The 16,027-nt window shown below is 40.1% G+C and overlaps 1 protein-coding gene across 3 annotated transcripts in view; it reads right to left on the bottom strand.

Annotated features, from left to right (window-relative positions):
• Positions 1-3,517: 3,517 nt before the first annotated feature.
• Positions 3,518-16,027, bottom strand: part of DMGDH (dimethylglycine dehydrogenase) — a 50,062-nt gene continuing 37,552 nt past the window's right edge. The window contains exons 15-17 of one of the 3 annotated variants that reach the window (XM_048503144.1): positions 8,231-8,365; positions 6,912-7,156; positions 3,518-4,026 (exon numbers count right to left, since the gene is read on the bottom strand). In XM_048503144.1, coding sequence (XP_048359101.1) covers positions 6,941-7,156; positions 8,231-8,365 — 351 coding nt within the window. In that variant the 3' untranslated portion in view covers positions 3,518-4,026; positions 6,912-6,940. Of the gene's footprint in view, positions 4,027-4,947; positions 7,157-8,230; positions 8,366-16,027 lie in introns of those variants that run through there. The other 2 variants (XM_048503143.1, XM_048503142.1) reach the window with 2 other exon arrangements.

The raw sequence follows: 16,027 nt of genomic DNA, 5'->3' as shown, positions 1-16,027 counted from the left end.
TGGGAGGGATGAGTATTCATAACTGCTATGCTAGTGTCTGTCTACCTGCCTTGGATGCAGGCTGTCAAGGCAAGCAGCAGGCAAGGCGTAGTCAGGTCACAGTCCAATAGATCAAGGAGAATCAAGGAGCAGGCTAGGAATCAACGAAGAACAAGGCACACAGTGGCGACAGGTAACACACTTGTTACACCCAGGCAGAAGCAAGCTCACAGCAAGGCTTATATAGAGAGCCTTGTTCAGGGGGCTGGGATTCTGCGAGGAGTTAGTTCTCATCAGATGCAGAGACTTCTAATCTCCCATACCTTGCTGCCAAACGAGCACTCCTTCTGTGCTTCTGCAGTAGCAGCCTCTGCTTCCTGTGCACAGCTGGCTCATCACTGGGTTCCTTAGGAGGATCTGCAGGCTCCTCCACCTGTCTGTCATCAGGCAGGGAAGGACAGTCTCCACTGCCTGACCTTCCCCAGGAGCAGCCAACTCTGGCTGCACTGTATCCTCAGGTTCTGCCTCAGAGTCCTCGTAAGTACCCAGGGGTTGGCTCATGACACAAAGCTCTATTTGTCCACCCCCCCTCCACCTGAGCCTTTGGGGAGGGCGGTATATAAATATAAATATAAATATAAATAATAAATAAAATAAATAACACAGTTAGAGAAATATCTTAGGAAAATAAAAAGTATTAAGCAAAGCCAAAAAATGTCTTTATTAAAAGGTTTATTATAAAAGAGAGAACAAAAAAAGGGAAAAGGGTGGTTGGATTTTAAAAAGTGATGCAAAAGAGCAAAAACAAAATACAGGAAAAGGCACACAGCAACTCAGCCCAGAGATGTTAAAACTGAAAAAAGAAATACAGTTGAACCAACTAAGCTAAACACACATTACTTAGGATGTAGCAGGTTTCTCAGACCATGTTCAGAGTTCCTTGCAGTAACAACCCTATCCAAGTTCCTATGGACCCAGTTTCCACTGAAGACTGAAGACAAGGAAATGTTCAGATATTTTTGGTCAATGGAACTGGACCTAAACCAGCCTTCATCCAAAGAGTGACAAGCTGATGTAGTGAATGTCATGCAAAGCCCCATCTCTGATGTCAGAGATACTGTTACCAGTCAGAGAGTTACAAAATGTAGCCCAGAACCAATCAAACATCTATGAACATACATGACAGATGGTCTGGCCCAAATTGAACAGAGATTTAGAGAGAGGCAGTTAATTCTTGGCATTGCAAGCATTTAAAAATCATCCATTACACAGATCTCAGCAACATGTGTTCCAGATAGAGTCTGGTGTACCATGAAGACTGCTTAGAATGATGTGCAGTAAAATGGAGGTTTAAGATATTTAAGAGTTAAAAGATCTTCCTGATGCACAGGGGTACTTTAGTGAGTTCTATTTCCCAGTAAAATAAAAAACCCGGATGGTGGTGGTGAAATCACCCCAAACAGAGTATTTGTATATGTGCACACAATACACCAAGCAGTGAAGAGGCAGATGGGCAGACAGAGCAGAATAGAGGGGTTGAGGGTAGAATGGTAAGGAGGGGGGTGGCAGGCAGACTGGCAAGGAGCAGGTAGGTTGGCAGAGTGGTGAAGGGGACAGGCAGGCAGAGTGGTGAAGGGAGGTCGGAAGAAAGGGGGCAGCAGGAAGACAAAAGGGAGGTGGGAGGGAATCAGTGTTGTTGGTACTACTGGGGGTAAATTGCCTTGAACTACAAGGAAAGGAGGGATATAAATGTTTGAAATAAAATAACAAGAATTAGAATGTGGAATAAAGAGATGGGGAGCAGGTGGCAGTGCAAGGAAAGGGTACAGAAAGGTGTATTGGGAGGGTGTTACAAGCCAGAATAGAAAGCAGGGACAATTACAGTAATTTCCTAGTGAGTTTCTCATGGGTTCCTGCTTGTACAAACATGTTAGTGAGCAATGCCTGTGTTGTAAGAAGAAATTGACTGTTCTATGTGTTTTCCCTTCCTGTCGACATAGAATAGCTGTTTTGAATCCTAGTTATCTTTATCAGTTAGGAGAAAATGTTGGCAAAATAATAGCACAAAGCATTTGATTTATGAACAATGGGTTGGATCCAACTTTATTTTCTATCAGGGGAATGGATCTTTCCCGCCTGCCCTGCAGCCCACTGATCTCCACAAAATTCTGTTCCTGGGGGGGGGGGGGGCTCTGAGAAATGACATGGGGGTGGGCTTACAGAAAGAAGGGGGAATTGGTGGAAATTGCCAATTTAGTCTGGATCCAACCCAATGTCACCTTTAAGAAAAATCAAATCCCTGAGTAGTTGAACAAAATAGGCCCAAATCACTGAAAGTATAAGTGAATAATTTCCAAATGGATTTTTTTTCACTCCAGCTAGCACCATAGGCAATGCTGTCAGCTTCTATAGTTTACTATGACCTGCTTTGTAAACGGATATTCAGATCTGTACATTGTAATGTCAACTTGCATTAAATTCCTGGCGATGTTAGCTACTCATTATTCAAACTGTGTTTCTACTGGCATGTCTTATTTATGCTTCTGCTTCTTTACTGAAGGTCTGGATGTATTGATTCCTTTGCAACAGTTTGCACTTTTAAGCAATTTTTGGCTAAATGACCTTTCTAAAGGACAACAGACGTGGAGCATTGAATGAAGTGAGCACAAGTACCGCATCATTTTCAAGTTAGTTTTAAGAGTCAATGGGGTTTCTGGAAAGGAAACATTATGGCTTAGGATACTGATGAGTATTTGATGTATTTGATGGTCTCTCCAGTACCAACAGCCCAGCTAGAACTGTCAGACACAATAATACTCGTGGAAAGCCAGATAGCCCATTATGCAGGAAACTCATAAGGAAGAAGTTTTCATAATCCTATCCAAACTTCTTATTAATTTACAAAATTTATATTCAGCATTTCTGCCCAATTAGGGCAATTCAGGCAGCCAACAATTAAAACAAAGTGTTATAAAAGCACGTCATAAAGTGAATTAAAATCAGAACTAAAAGACACATAAAAGACACAGAGGCAGAAATTAAAACTTCAGGCAAGAAGGCGTGATTATTGAGGGAATGCCGGATGGAACAAAAAGTCTTTACCCACTGGCAGAAGACAGTAATAGAAAGGAACTAGTCATAAACTAATCATTTAGCCTGCAACTGGCAATAATTCGTTCATTCAAGTTTTAACTAAGAGCTCTGATAATGTCATTCAAATACCTCTTTCACGTCTGAACAATGACAGAAAAAATATTGATCTGCAAGCGGTTCCTAATAACATTGCTAGTGGTTAAAACGTGAGTACTTGCAAGTCCAGACTAAACAGCTAGACTGATTTAAATGTTTTTAATTGAACTGTAGCAGTAGTCTATCTAGTACTACAGGGCAAAGTATTATTGACGGGCTTCACATGTGGCGTAATCAGAGTGATCTGTAATCAGATCTCTGATCTGTGAATTTCAGTTAACAGGAAACACAGCATGGACAGGAGGTGTAGGCTTATGACCATGATGCTGGAAGAAAGGTGTTTAAATTCATCCAGTATTGTGCTTTTTAAGTGTTGCATTTATGCCTATTTATTCTTCTGTGTAGGAAATGACCGGTTTGTCTGATGTAGGAAGTGGAAGGGAAAAATTGCTGACATTTGATTGCGTATATGAACCTAAGTTGAATGAACCTAAGGTGAAATGGTTGATGTCTGGTGATTGTGTTGTCCAAGTGAATAGGAAGACAGAGTTGGCATCTTGGCTTGTTGCAGACCAAGGTCCCAGGGTCTGTGTCCCTGTTAGGAAGAACATTGCTGTGGGTGAGAAGTTGCTTAAGGTTTGGAGGCTGTCTGTGGGCAAGGAAAGGTTCGCCTCCCAATGCCTGTGAGAGAGGAATGTCATTGTCCAGCACAGGTTGTAGGTTGTTGATGATGCATTAAGCTGGTTTGAGCTCTATGTGACTACAAGTGGTGCTCTGTTGTTGTTTCGTTCGGGTCTGTCTTGTAGCAGGTTATCCATTGATATCATTCTGACTTTGTTGATTGGATCTGAAATAAAGCTACACAACATTCAAAAACCAGTGGGAGGACATTTTAATCTTCCAGGTCATTCAAAAGTTGACCTAAGAGTGCCAACCCTCAAACAGAGAAGATTCAAAGGAAGACTGCAATATGAAATTACTTAATTTGAGTTCATTCACAAATTCAGAAGAGTGGATCTCCTTCCCAAGGTTTAACAAGGATACAAGATTTTTTATCTCACTACAAATGCTAATTTTCTGCCCCCAAGCATTTGATATCTGATCTAATAGAGCTGATTACAATGTGCATTGCACCTCCACATTCCAAGTTCCTCCTTTGCACCCCTCCCACTTTCTGCCTGGGATATAAAGACTCAGTAATCTCCACTCCATCTGGTTTCTGACAAAGGGAGCATTGACTCTTGAAAACTAATATCGCCTGAAATCTTGTTGATCTTAAGGTGCTACTTATATCTGGCTGTTTTACTGCAACTAACATGACTACCCTCTGAAATTACATTCTGTTTGCATCTGAACTCTTACTCCAAGCACTTCAAATAGAAGAAGAAGGAGGAGGAGGAGGAGGAGGAGGAGGAGGAGGAGTTTGGATTTATATCCCCCCTTTCTCTCCTGTAGGAGACTCAAAGGGGCTCACAATCTCTTTGCCCTTCCCCCTCACAACAAACACCCTGTGAAGTGGGTGGGGCTGAGAGAGCTCCGAGAAGTTGTGACTAGCCCACGGTCACCCAGCTGGTGTGCGTTAGAGTGTACAGGCTAATCTGAATTCCCCAGATAAGCCTCCACAGCTCAGGCGGCAGAGCGGAGAATCAAACCCGGTTCCTCCAGATTAGATACACGAGCTCTTAACCTCCTACGCCACTGCTGCTCCTTACAATGAATTACACACCTCAAAAGCTGCACATAACTTTAAACCAGAGAATAAATTAAAATAAGACTTGATTTAGTAATCCAATGAATTTTAGTAGTACAATTATCTTTCCAGATGAATCATGTATAGTACAAAAAATGTGAAATTATTATTAATATGTTGTGGGAGATCAAAAACATCTTTCTTTAAGGCATGTTTCCACTGAATGAGTATCATCTTTTCCCAGCTCAAACTTTCCTTATGTTAATGGAGGGGAACTTCCAACTAGCATATCAGTTACTTTGAGGACTGCATGTGTTGCAATGTGATTGCAAAAAAGTGACAGTTCCCTGTTGTGACATCTCTAGAATTACAACCTGTACTGATGTCAGTTAGTGAACTTTTAAAAGGTACATTACAGTAATTTTTTTAAACTGCGTTTTTAAAACTGTGTACTCCTCCGATGTGCAATCCAAGTGATCTGTGTATTCCTCTGATGTACAACCCAAGCGAAAGGACACTAATATGGCCCGTTATGCAATAAATTTAATATCAGCAAGGCACACAAAAATGTGCTGAAAAACTCGACTTATACATGAGTATATACGGTAATCTATTTGTTGACTGTGAAAAATACATACAGAGTGGAAGATAGCATGGAACAGTCAGATCTTGTAAGATCTCAGAAGATAAGGAGATTGGATACTTGGATGGGAGTCCACCAAGGAAGACTATGCAGAGAAATGCCAATGGCAAGCCACCTCTGCTTCTCACTTGAAAATCCCTTGCTTGGATCACCTTGACCGCATTTATGTAAACATGCAAAAATATGTAGAAAAGTATTCTTCTTTGAATTTTTTTTATTTGAGTTGAATTCTTTTTCCCTTTCAAATCTTCGTTGGGCTAAGTCAGCTGCCCCAAAAATATTCAAAAGTCACTACATGGATTTTATGTATCATCTAATGTACCCCCGCCCCCAACTCATTCTAGACCAGTTCTCCACTAAAGATCTTCAGCTCCACATAAAGAAATAAGCAGTAGCATCTAATCCCATTATAGTCTAAGCAGCAAAATGATGCTTTTGTCCACAAAGTCATTTGTAATGATTGCTTTGTGGTAAGGAGCATTGAGTGTCCAGGAGTCATTTAACAGTTGGTGTCAGATCAACAGATGTGTAATGGGTGAATTTTTATTATTCTGGGGCAATCTCTGCAGCAAGGTTCTGCTGGGGAAGGTGATGTAGTGCATATCATTTACCCCACATACATTACTATGAATTTGTTTGATTCAGTAAGGGGTCCACAGCACAAGCAGACTACGGCAGCTATTACCCTTGCCTGGTGTAAACAGTTGTTCACCTTCAGCACAAATGGTGTCTATCTCACATTGCCAAGTTTATTTGTGCACAAAGCACCGAAGATAACGCTATCTGTAAGTTTATACTAACTGCTAACCAGATTCACAGGAGTGGCTGCCGTAGATTGTATGGCATGCCTCAAAATACTCCTCACCTATTATTGGGGTTTAGTCATATGAACAAAAAAAGTATAGAATTCATTACCAGAGGCTACAGGCCTAGACAACTTTACAAGGGACAGATTCATGGAGGATGGATCGGTCAGTGGCTACTAAAAAGAACCCACATTCAAAGGCAGCAAACCTTTGATTACCAGTGCCAGGCCTCTAAGCCATGTTGTTGACCTCCAGACAAAACTGGCTGGCCACTGTGTGAAACAGGATGCTTGACTAGATAGACAGAACTCATCAAATCTATCAGGGCTCTTATATTTTTAGGAATAGTAAGTTTACTTTATCAAATATTTAAAGCACTGACTCCTATTTAGTGAGAACAGTTAAGCTAAGGTGATTAGAAGTAAATATCCTAAGCCTGAAATCTTTCTTCATGAGAAACTTATTAAAAGAAGACCTCTCTTTTCTTCTTAGTGATCAGTAAGCTTACCGACTGGAATTCTCTCTGTAGATGAAAAATGGGACATACCTCTGTATGAGAAGCATCTGTGAATAATACCATATTTTATACATAAATCATATATACCATACTGAAGAATGACACGTCTGCCTTCTTTAGCCTTTTGCAGTCCCACCCTTCTTCTGAAGCCGAGTTCTTGTTGGTTCTGTCATCACCAGTGGTTCTTGCACTACAGTGGCTGGGTAATTTTTGCCTAGGAGTTCAACTTCTAATTTCTGTCCAACTCTGCTGAGTTCCACAGGGACATATGCAAAAGCCAGACTCTGCTGAGTACCATAGCTGTAAGTTCCAGATGTAGTATTGCCGATAACCTGAAAAATTACCCACATAAAAATGTGACTTGTGAATGAAAGCCCACTGTAATTGATGCAGCTTGCGTTATTAAACATACATTATAATGTCAAATATGTGATTGCATGTAACACAATTGATCTTATATTTGACCTTTTTTATCCAATCTGAAAAGGCTGGAAATATTATTTTCTAGGAGGCACAGAACAGCGACTATAATATCTGCCACATAATATTTATTATTGTTGGATTAATTTGGTATCACCCATGTTGCTGATTCTTTGCACCTATGCAGCATCACTGCTTTATGTTAACCTCCTCCAAACAGGCATCAAATCATCATCTTCATCATCATTATTTTAAAAAAAGATTTTACATCTCCAAGAATTTACTATACCTTTAGATACTTTACATGCATCAAATAAAATAGTTTTCAGTTAGACAGAAAGGGTATATACCACTATTGTAAGAAACTTTCCATTTCTAATTTCTGTCTTTGGGATTTGGGAATCTTGTGCACACTAAGGGGCTAACTAACACTATGATGGCACAGTCTGTATTTTACAGTACATGTCTACTCACATTAGCATAAGCAAAGTGGTTGTGACTGAAAGCAGAAACAGGAAGAGGGTCTCTGCATGTTCAACCTATAGATTGGGCTATACTATACCATTCCACATACCTCCTGCCCAAATTTCAGGCATTTTTTTTAAAAAAATTGAGTTTCTACACGCACATCCATGTATCCGAATGAAACTAAGATACAAATTCACAATATATAAGACTGTGAAAGATCAGGACACTGACTGGGAGGTAGCATGGCAGAAACTGTATCTGCTCCACTTGCACAAACAAACCAGGAAGTGCATGGGAATAGGGATACGTATGGTCCTGGGATATATGCGGCCCCTTGAGCTAGCAGCAAACTGGTAGAAATGATGCTGGTACAAACACAACCTTTGAGTTTATACTGCTATTTAAAAAAAACTCTATTCAGTCAAACTGTCCTTGATGATTTTGCATGTACATATGCATATGCATGTGAAACCTATGTCTGCTCTAGGTTCAGTTGAAATACAATCTACAGCACTTGCCTTGTTATTATACCAGACACTTTCATTTCCTTCTGGATCAACGTTATCTGTTTCCAAGGTGAGATACGCAAGCTGCCGCTCTAGTCCCTTTTCTATAATCTGCTTCAGTGCTTGCTTTCCTATGAAGTCTGCTGGCTGAGAAGAAAGATAATGATGATAAATGATTAATCAGCTGCTGTGACAAGGTTATAGATGCAAGCATTTAAATTTGCCTTTACTTGTTTTCTCATCAATTAAGGTGCAGATAAAAGTACAAATTAAATCAAGCCTTCAGGCTTCATGGATGTGATTTACATCTGATCTATAAAGCATTGTTCAGATATTTTACCCCATGTATTTCTGCAACTGTGACCTTTAAAATCCATACCTTTCTATTATTAAAAAAAGAGATCACAATGAAATGTTCGCTGTAACTTCCTTTTGGCTTCCTACATGAGGAAGTAGTGTCAGGGACACAGATAAAATTACTGCAAGAAAATAACCACTTCTCTTTAAAATGCTGTGATGCAAATAAATGGCAAGTACAATAAATGACAAGTACTGGGGAAATAAAGTTCTGGGTTCAGTCAGTGGCATTTGTACTTAAAAGAATTTCAAATAGAGAAATCTTCTCTATTTTGGCAGAGGAGGCAACCAGGACTGCAACTAAAAGCAGATCTCTCCTCACTCTGCCTACTGGCACCGAGGATCCGGGCCAGGGCACGTCTAGTAACCGGATGACGGATCCCTCTTGTCAGGAGCTGACCGGGCAGGGCGAGATACAGGAAGCAGCCCCGTTAAAAAGAAAAATAAGTGCAAGTGGGTGGACGGTCCTGAAACTGCCGCTCAGGGCAGCAGGGAGAAGAAAGCTGTCCCCGTGAGCGTGCAAGCTACCTCCACCGCTGCAGGACCTTGCTGCAACGCCGAAAATGAGCAGTCACTCCAACATATGGCCTCCAGAGACTGAACTGAGTCAGTAAGGGGCAATCAGGATCAGTCATGCTTTCTCCTGGGGAACCTTCCGGAGGAGTCTCTCTATTAGTGCAATCGGAGGAAAGGCATAGAGGAAGGTCTTCGACCAGGGGAATGTGAGTGCGTTTATTATCATGGCTTTGGGATGGTAGAACCTGGAGACAAAGGGCTTGACTTGAGCGTTCTCCACAGTGGCAAATAGGTCCACTCCCCGTTGACCAAACCTGTAAGTTATGTCCTGGAAGGTTCTGTTGTATCATATTAAGAAATCCCCCCCAACCCTCAGTTGTTTGTGAACAGGCAGCTCTGTCCACAAATGAATTTACCCATAACCAGGCAAGTCCTTCGTGTCTCTTCCTGTTTTGTCCTTCGCACAGAATCAAGAGATGCACAGGGATGATTAGAGAAATGAAGGGCAAACCAAAGCACAAACCCCCCAGATAGGCCACAGTTAGACGTTCCCTGAGACAGACTGGCAATCAGCCTGTGCCCATTAAAAGCAGCTACCCATAGTAAGCCAGATGACACACTCTGCATTGCTTTTTGGTTGATCCCTAGGTAAAATATGGGGGGAAGGAGCAAAATCATGCACAGAGTTCTGCAGTTTTATATTCTGTAGAATATAAATGTGGCACCAATAACAACCTCCATCTGCAGGCATTAGTTCCCCTAGCAGCTCTGTTGGCCTCTACAAGCTCTAGTTTAGTGAAACATATACACAGAAATATTTCTAAGTTCCCTCAGTGACTGCTTTTCAACATTATTTATTTGACTGCCATAAATCTCTCATTTACAAATGGAAAGTTTGCATGAAGGTTAATGCAGCAGTCATAATTGGAGCCTTGAGTGTGACCTGGGAACAGATGTGAATGGCTTTAATGTGTCATTTCTAGATTAACTGCATAGAAGGCAGTTAACTCCTGTGAATATATAAACAGGGTCACAGCTAAAGTAATTGTAACTTGACTTTAGGCTTCTCTAACATATCACAAATTAATGTGTGGCAAATGATATTTAACCCCGAAAAGGAAGGAAGATGCCAATTTAAACTTAGATTACAAAATATTGTAAAATATTTATTCTAAATAACAGGAAAGTCAGCACTTTTTTCATTAAACAGCTGTTAGTGCAGGCATGGAGATAGAAAATGAGTGGCAGACTGGTTGAAATGAGAAAGATAAATCCAGTGGTGGGATCCAAAAATGTTAGTAACAGGTTCCCATGGTGGTGGGATTCAAACAGTGGCGTAGCGCCAATGGGGCTGGGCGGGGCACGACAGGGGTGTGGCCGGGCATTCCGGGGGCAGGGCATTAATAATTTCTCTGTTACTGTAAAAAACTCTTACTGTAAAAAAAAGTTCCTAATTTCCAGCTGGTATCTTTCTGTCCATAATTTAAACTCATTATAGCAAGTCCTATCGTTTACTGCCAACAGAAACAACTACTTCTCCTCTAATTGACTGCCTGTCAAATGCTTAATACTTTCAAATACTTCATTTTGTTTCTAGAAATCAAAAGAAGGATACTTTCCTTAAACAAGGAACTTTACTATATTACTAAAACATGTTTTTAAAACAGCCCAACAGGGAGAATTATCCCATTTTCTACCTTCGCTAACCAGCCACATAGGAAACAACAGGACTTTATGATTTTTGGACCTAATGGAATTTCTAACGGAAAAGCAGACCCAATTAGTAACCCCCTCTCGGCACACACAAATAATTAGTAACCCACTCTCGGGAACTGGTGAGAACCTGCTGGATCCCACCTCTGGATAAATCTCAACCATGTCTGAGTATTTCCTTTCCTGTAGATAATAAGGGGAATGTAAGTATAGCACTTTTAATTAGAATTTCTCTTTCAGAGTGTGTGAGTATATAGCTGTATATTTTCCATCTCTTGCCCACCAACTACGGTACATTCCATCTACACTACTGAGATAGAAACACAGATGTGATCTACAAGGTTAGGGTAAACACTGCTACAAGATGAGGTAAGTGAATTTATTTTATTTAGTGATTTATGTCTTGCCTTTCTCCAAAATGGGGACTCAAAGCAACTTATATCATCCTCCTCTCCTTCATTTTATTTTCACAACAACCCGGTGAGGTGGGTTAAGTTGACTGGTCCAAGGTCATCCAGAAGCTTCTATAGCAGAGTATGGATTTGAACTCGGAATTTTCCCAATGCAAAATGCTTTAGAGTTATGGTCTAGGCATTTTATCCTACCAGTTACTATTTTGTTACCTAGAAAAAGAATTGCAGGGATGTGATTCTGATTAACAGAAGCTGTTATTTTTTTTCCTGATACAGCAGTGGTAAAATATAATATGCACATCAGCAAATTTGCCATTCTGAAAACTAATCAAGTGTATATAATACACAATTTATAACAGTAAAGAAAAATAGATAAGTACCTCAAGTACAACTTTTTTGCCATATTTTATGTCTTGCTTTTAAATAAATAAAATTAACTTCCAAAAACTGGCTTATAAGAAAGTCTTAGATTTTACATAAACCTTCAATGTTTATTCATCTCCATAACTTGATTTACTTTAAAATTCTAAATACAGAAATAAAATCATAATATGGGGAAGTGATTCATATGAACCACATCTGACTATTCAGAGTTATACTGATTTTCAAGCAGGAAAATGTGTTTAGTGTATTACAGTTTTTCCATAAAGATATATATACTAGTGAGTCTACTTAAAACTGAATTATACAAACAGAATGGAAATAGTCGTAAGAGAAAAAGGAAAGGTTCTTTTGCACAAAATCCACTGAAATAAACAGAAGGGGAACAGGGATCACATACAGCCACATACAGCCACAACACAAGTATTGTTAGGAAGTGGGTGGGGCCATGTAGCGTTTTTGCCCAGCAAGGCTTCTGATTGGTTGTGTTGACTTTTAAAAAACATCATTTTGGCAGCAGCTGCCACCACAGCACAAAGATCTGCACAGTGTTATTGAAATTAAGCTGTGGCAATCACTTTGTATCTTGATCTGCCTCCTGTAACAGCCATGTTGTGGTATCCATTTTATTGCTGTGTCAGAACTCTAGATGTGCTCATAGGCTCAAAAAGGTTGAGTACCCCTGCAACAAGGCTAATACAAGATGAATCCTTGAATCTGATTTTTCTATATCTGTCTTCATTCTATGCTTGGTGAATTTAATTTTCCACCATAAACCTAGTTGTAATAACTGCACAAAAAATGAAACAAGTAAATATAAAAATGCTCTCCAAAGAAATATATATTGAAAAAAGCCCTCTAAAGCTTTACAAAAATAATATGCAGTCAATCTGTTTCAGGTGAAAACCCCAGCTAGAAGCAGCCATCCTGAGCCTGTGAGATGAAGGGTGGCATAGAAATCTAATAAAATACATGAAATCAGCAACCCTGATCTGAAGGGAAAAGATCCATCCATGATTCAATAGAACAGCCTTAGAAAAGTTAGGTAGAAATATTGTTAGCAACTATCATAGGCCTCAAACTGTGACATCTAGCATTAGAATATGTTCTTCACAGACCCTGAATACAAAAGGTAAATGTGCTATTTGACCACAATTACGAGGACAGCATATTTCCATTAGAATGAAATCAACCACATATTTAAGACCTACGGAATGATGAAGGTTTAAGCACACCAGCAGAGTCTCTGCAGTAGTATTAAATCTAAAGTAGGTATTAAACGTATAGTATTTCAAAAGATCAACCAGTTACCCACAGATATCAGGCACATTCTCAAAACTAAACTATTTTAACAGGGCCTGCCCTGCCATAAATGTTTTAGAACCATAATTGACACAAGTGACACACATACTTCTATCAATTCCAAAAGCTCACAGGTCTGGAAGCACTTGTTCAACTACAATGCAATGTACCTGTTGGTCAAGACGATCTTTGATGTTCTTCCTAGATCTGTTTCTATTATCACCCATCATATATGGTCTGCCTTTCTCACTGGGACTCAAAGCATATTACAAGTGTGATAAAAATTTTGCAGACAGTCCATAAGTGGATTACAACAATACAACATCAGTCAATCTGTATGTTGCTTAGTTATTGATATACTGCATTTTACCAGATGGAGACCCAAGTGGCTCTCTTCTCCTTCATGGTATCCTCACAACCACTCTGGCAGGTAGGTCTGTGGCTCACTCAACAGGCTCCCATGGCTTCAATGTGGATTTGAACCTAGGTTTCCAAAGGTTCTGCTTCCAAGTGCTTAAAAAAATGAGTTTATGAACACCAAGGGAATTATGCTGTCCTGTGTTTTCTCATGTATGGAAACCACAAGGTATATAATGTATTAATTCTAGACCACTCCTTTGGTGAATTCATTAACAACACACCTTCCATTGTTTAACTAAAACATATTCTACTGTGAGGTATTTTTAAGAGATAGTGTTCTTTACTTTGCTTCTTAATGTCGCCGGGGGGGGGGGGGGGCTGCTCCAGTAAGTAGGAGAAGGGAATGTCTGCTGTGACGAATGCACTTATACTGCATTCAGGTTACAGGGTGGAGCCGCCCCTGAAAGAGTTAAGCCCTGGCCAGCCCTGATTGGCCAGAGAAAAATATGCAGGGAGTATAAATACAGTCAGCGGGAGTGCTGAGGGGTTCTTGGCTTTGAGTCTTTTTGACTTTGGGGCTCTGTGTGAGCTTGTGTGCCCTCGGGTGCTTTTTGTGAACAGAGTGAGGGGAATCCGCTCAGATCTCTCACTGCTGTTATTTAGTAATAGCTGAGGAAGCTATTTGAAACATCTGAAACCCTGAGTTGGAGGAGAGAGAGTTCGCCCTCAGGTGTTTTATTTTGTGTGTGTGAGGGAAACCTCTAACAGTCCAAAAAGTCGGTCCTCAAAGTGAACAACAGTCTTGGGAGGCCCAGCTCCTGTGGCAGAGAAGCCAGATTTTGGGAGTGTGGGAGAGGGAGGCTGTTATGCCTGAATCCCACTGGGCGTAGACAGAGTGTGTTTATTTTTGTGAGGAGGAACAGCGGACTGAGTTTTTATCTTTGAAGAGAGTGTAAAACCTCTAAAGTAACATCTGTTAAGAAACATCTTTTTTTTATGAAGTAAAAACTGGAGTGAAGGGACACCTGCGAGTGTCCATTGTGTAACTGAAGTAAAGTGCCTGAAACCATTAAGCTTAAGAACAAACTTATTCTGTAACCATTAAGCTAGAACAAACTCTCTCTAAAACCAGTACGCTTACATCCTCTCCAGTTTATCTGAGAAGCCTCTTTGTTAAAGCCAGCAAATAAACGTTTTAAGGTTTTGGTTCAACTTTAAACCGTTCCAGTCTTCATCATTTATTTTTCAGTCTGTGTCTGTGTGTTCCCCAGTCAGGGTGGTGACCGGTTAAAAATCAGTTTTGTGGGCTATAGTAAAGAATTTATTGGTGGCAGCGATCAAACAAACCAAATAATATAAAGGATAAAGCGCCTTTCGTTACATCTGCCATGCACCTTGTTCTCCTGTTTCTTCTCCCTCTTAATTTCTGAACCAGACCACTGTCAGTAGCAGTTTGTAATAACTTTTAATTTGAAATGTACAGAGTGGATCCACAGTATGGACAGAAACTCCCAAATTATGAGTTTGTTTTCTTATATGGTCAGATAAAATAAAAAGAGATAATTGAGGACAATGAGGCTTGGGTCTCTAGGAACCAAAGTATTATAATTAAACGTGCAAAAAACTGTCAAAAGAATATGCATACATCTTTTAACAGTGCAGTTTAATTGGTAAACCTTATGATACTGGAATAGATCCAAATTATATACACAAAGCCACTCAACTGAGTAAAAAAGCGCCAACATCTGCTGCAATCTGCTTTAACTATCACCTTACAACACACAGGAGGCCAAGCCCGCGCAATATTTTGAAATTAATTATTCTTCATTGGCCATTCTTGAATTATTTCAGGACATCTTTCCAAATTATATCCCCTGGACAGGTGAAGGCAGAAAAGACCTTTGTCCCTAGACAAATATCGGGCAGGCATCCTATTCTGAACGATGACATCAATGAATTATTTTTTTTAAAGGGGACATAAGACTTGAATTGCTGTCTCTATTGAACTGCTCATCTTAGTTCCCACATGCAAGAGAATGGTGTGGCAAAGAGTTAGCAGACTGTGAGAGGGAGGAAAGGACTATACCACTTCAGACTGAGAGCAGAAAATCATGGACGATCACCATTTGGAGTCCTCCTCTGTTTTAAAAATCCCCTTCAAATAGTAAAACAATAACTCTACCAGCCCACTCCATTGGTCCTTGTTTGCCACTGATTTATGGGATATCCCAGTCATCCTCAGGAGCCTTACCAGATTATTTCTCTAACCTCACATCCCCTGTTTTACGACGTGCTTTTATGCAATAACACGTGGAAGATATCTTCGTATTCCGCCACTTTAAAGGACCTGTCCATGTTCCTCAATCACAACAGAAACAACAGAACACATTCTATTGTATTGTCCCCGTCACACTGACTTACGTGAACAATTTATTGAGCCATATATAAACTCAAAACCTGCTCTTTCCGACGGGGTTAAGACTCAGATACTCCTCAATGGTCGTTAACCTTAAGTTTTATTCTGTTTTCCTCCCCTTTTAATATATTTTATTTTATTTCAAATTATGCCTAATAAAGGTTATTGAATTGAATAGTAAAACAATACAGCAAGTTCAGAGAAGAATTACAACCTTAATCTCTACTGTAGTAGAGAAGGAACATTCTAAACTGGAATCCCCCACCTGCACTCTGAAGTGATATAGCTCATTCTACCACTCCGCTGGCATCTCATTCATCTGCATGTGTAAACCCCTTCCCACCCAGTATG

This window comes from Sphaerodactylus townsendi, linkage group LG07, assembly GCF_021028975.2.
Source record: "Sphaerodactylus townsendi isolate TG3544 linkage group LG07, MPM_Stown_v2.3, whole genome shotgun sequence".
In the NCBI taxonomy this organism is placed as follows: Eukaryota; Metazoa; Chordata; class Lepidosauria; order Squamata; family Sphaerodactylidae; genus Sphaerodactylus; species Sphaerodactylus townsendi.
The sequence above is the reverse complement of the archived record's forward strand: the minus strand, read 5'-3'. Positions and strand labels throughout refer to the sequence as shown.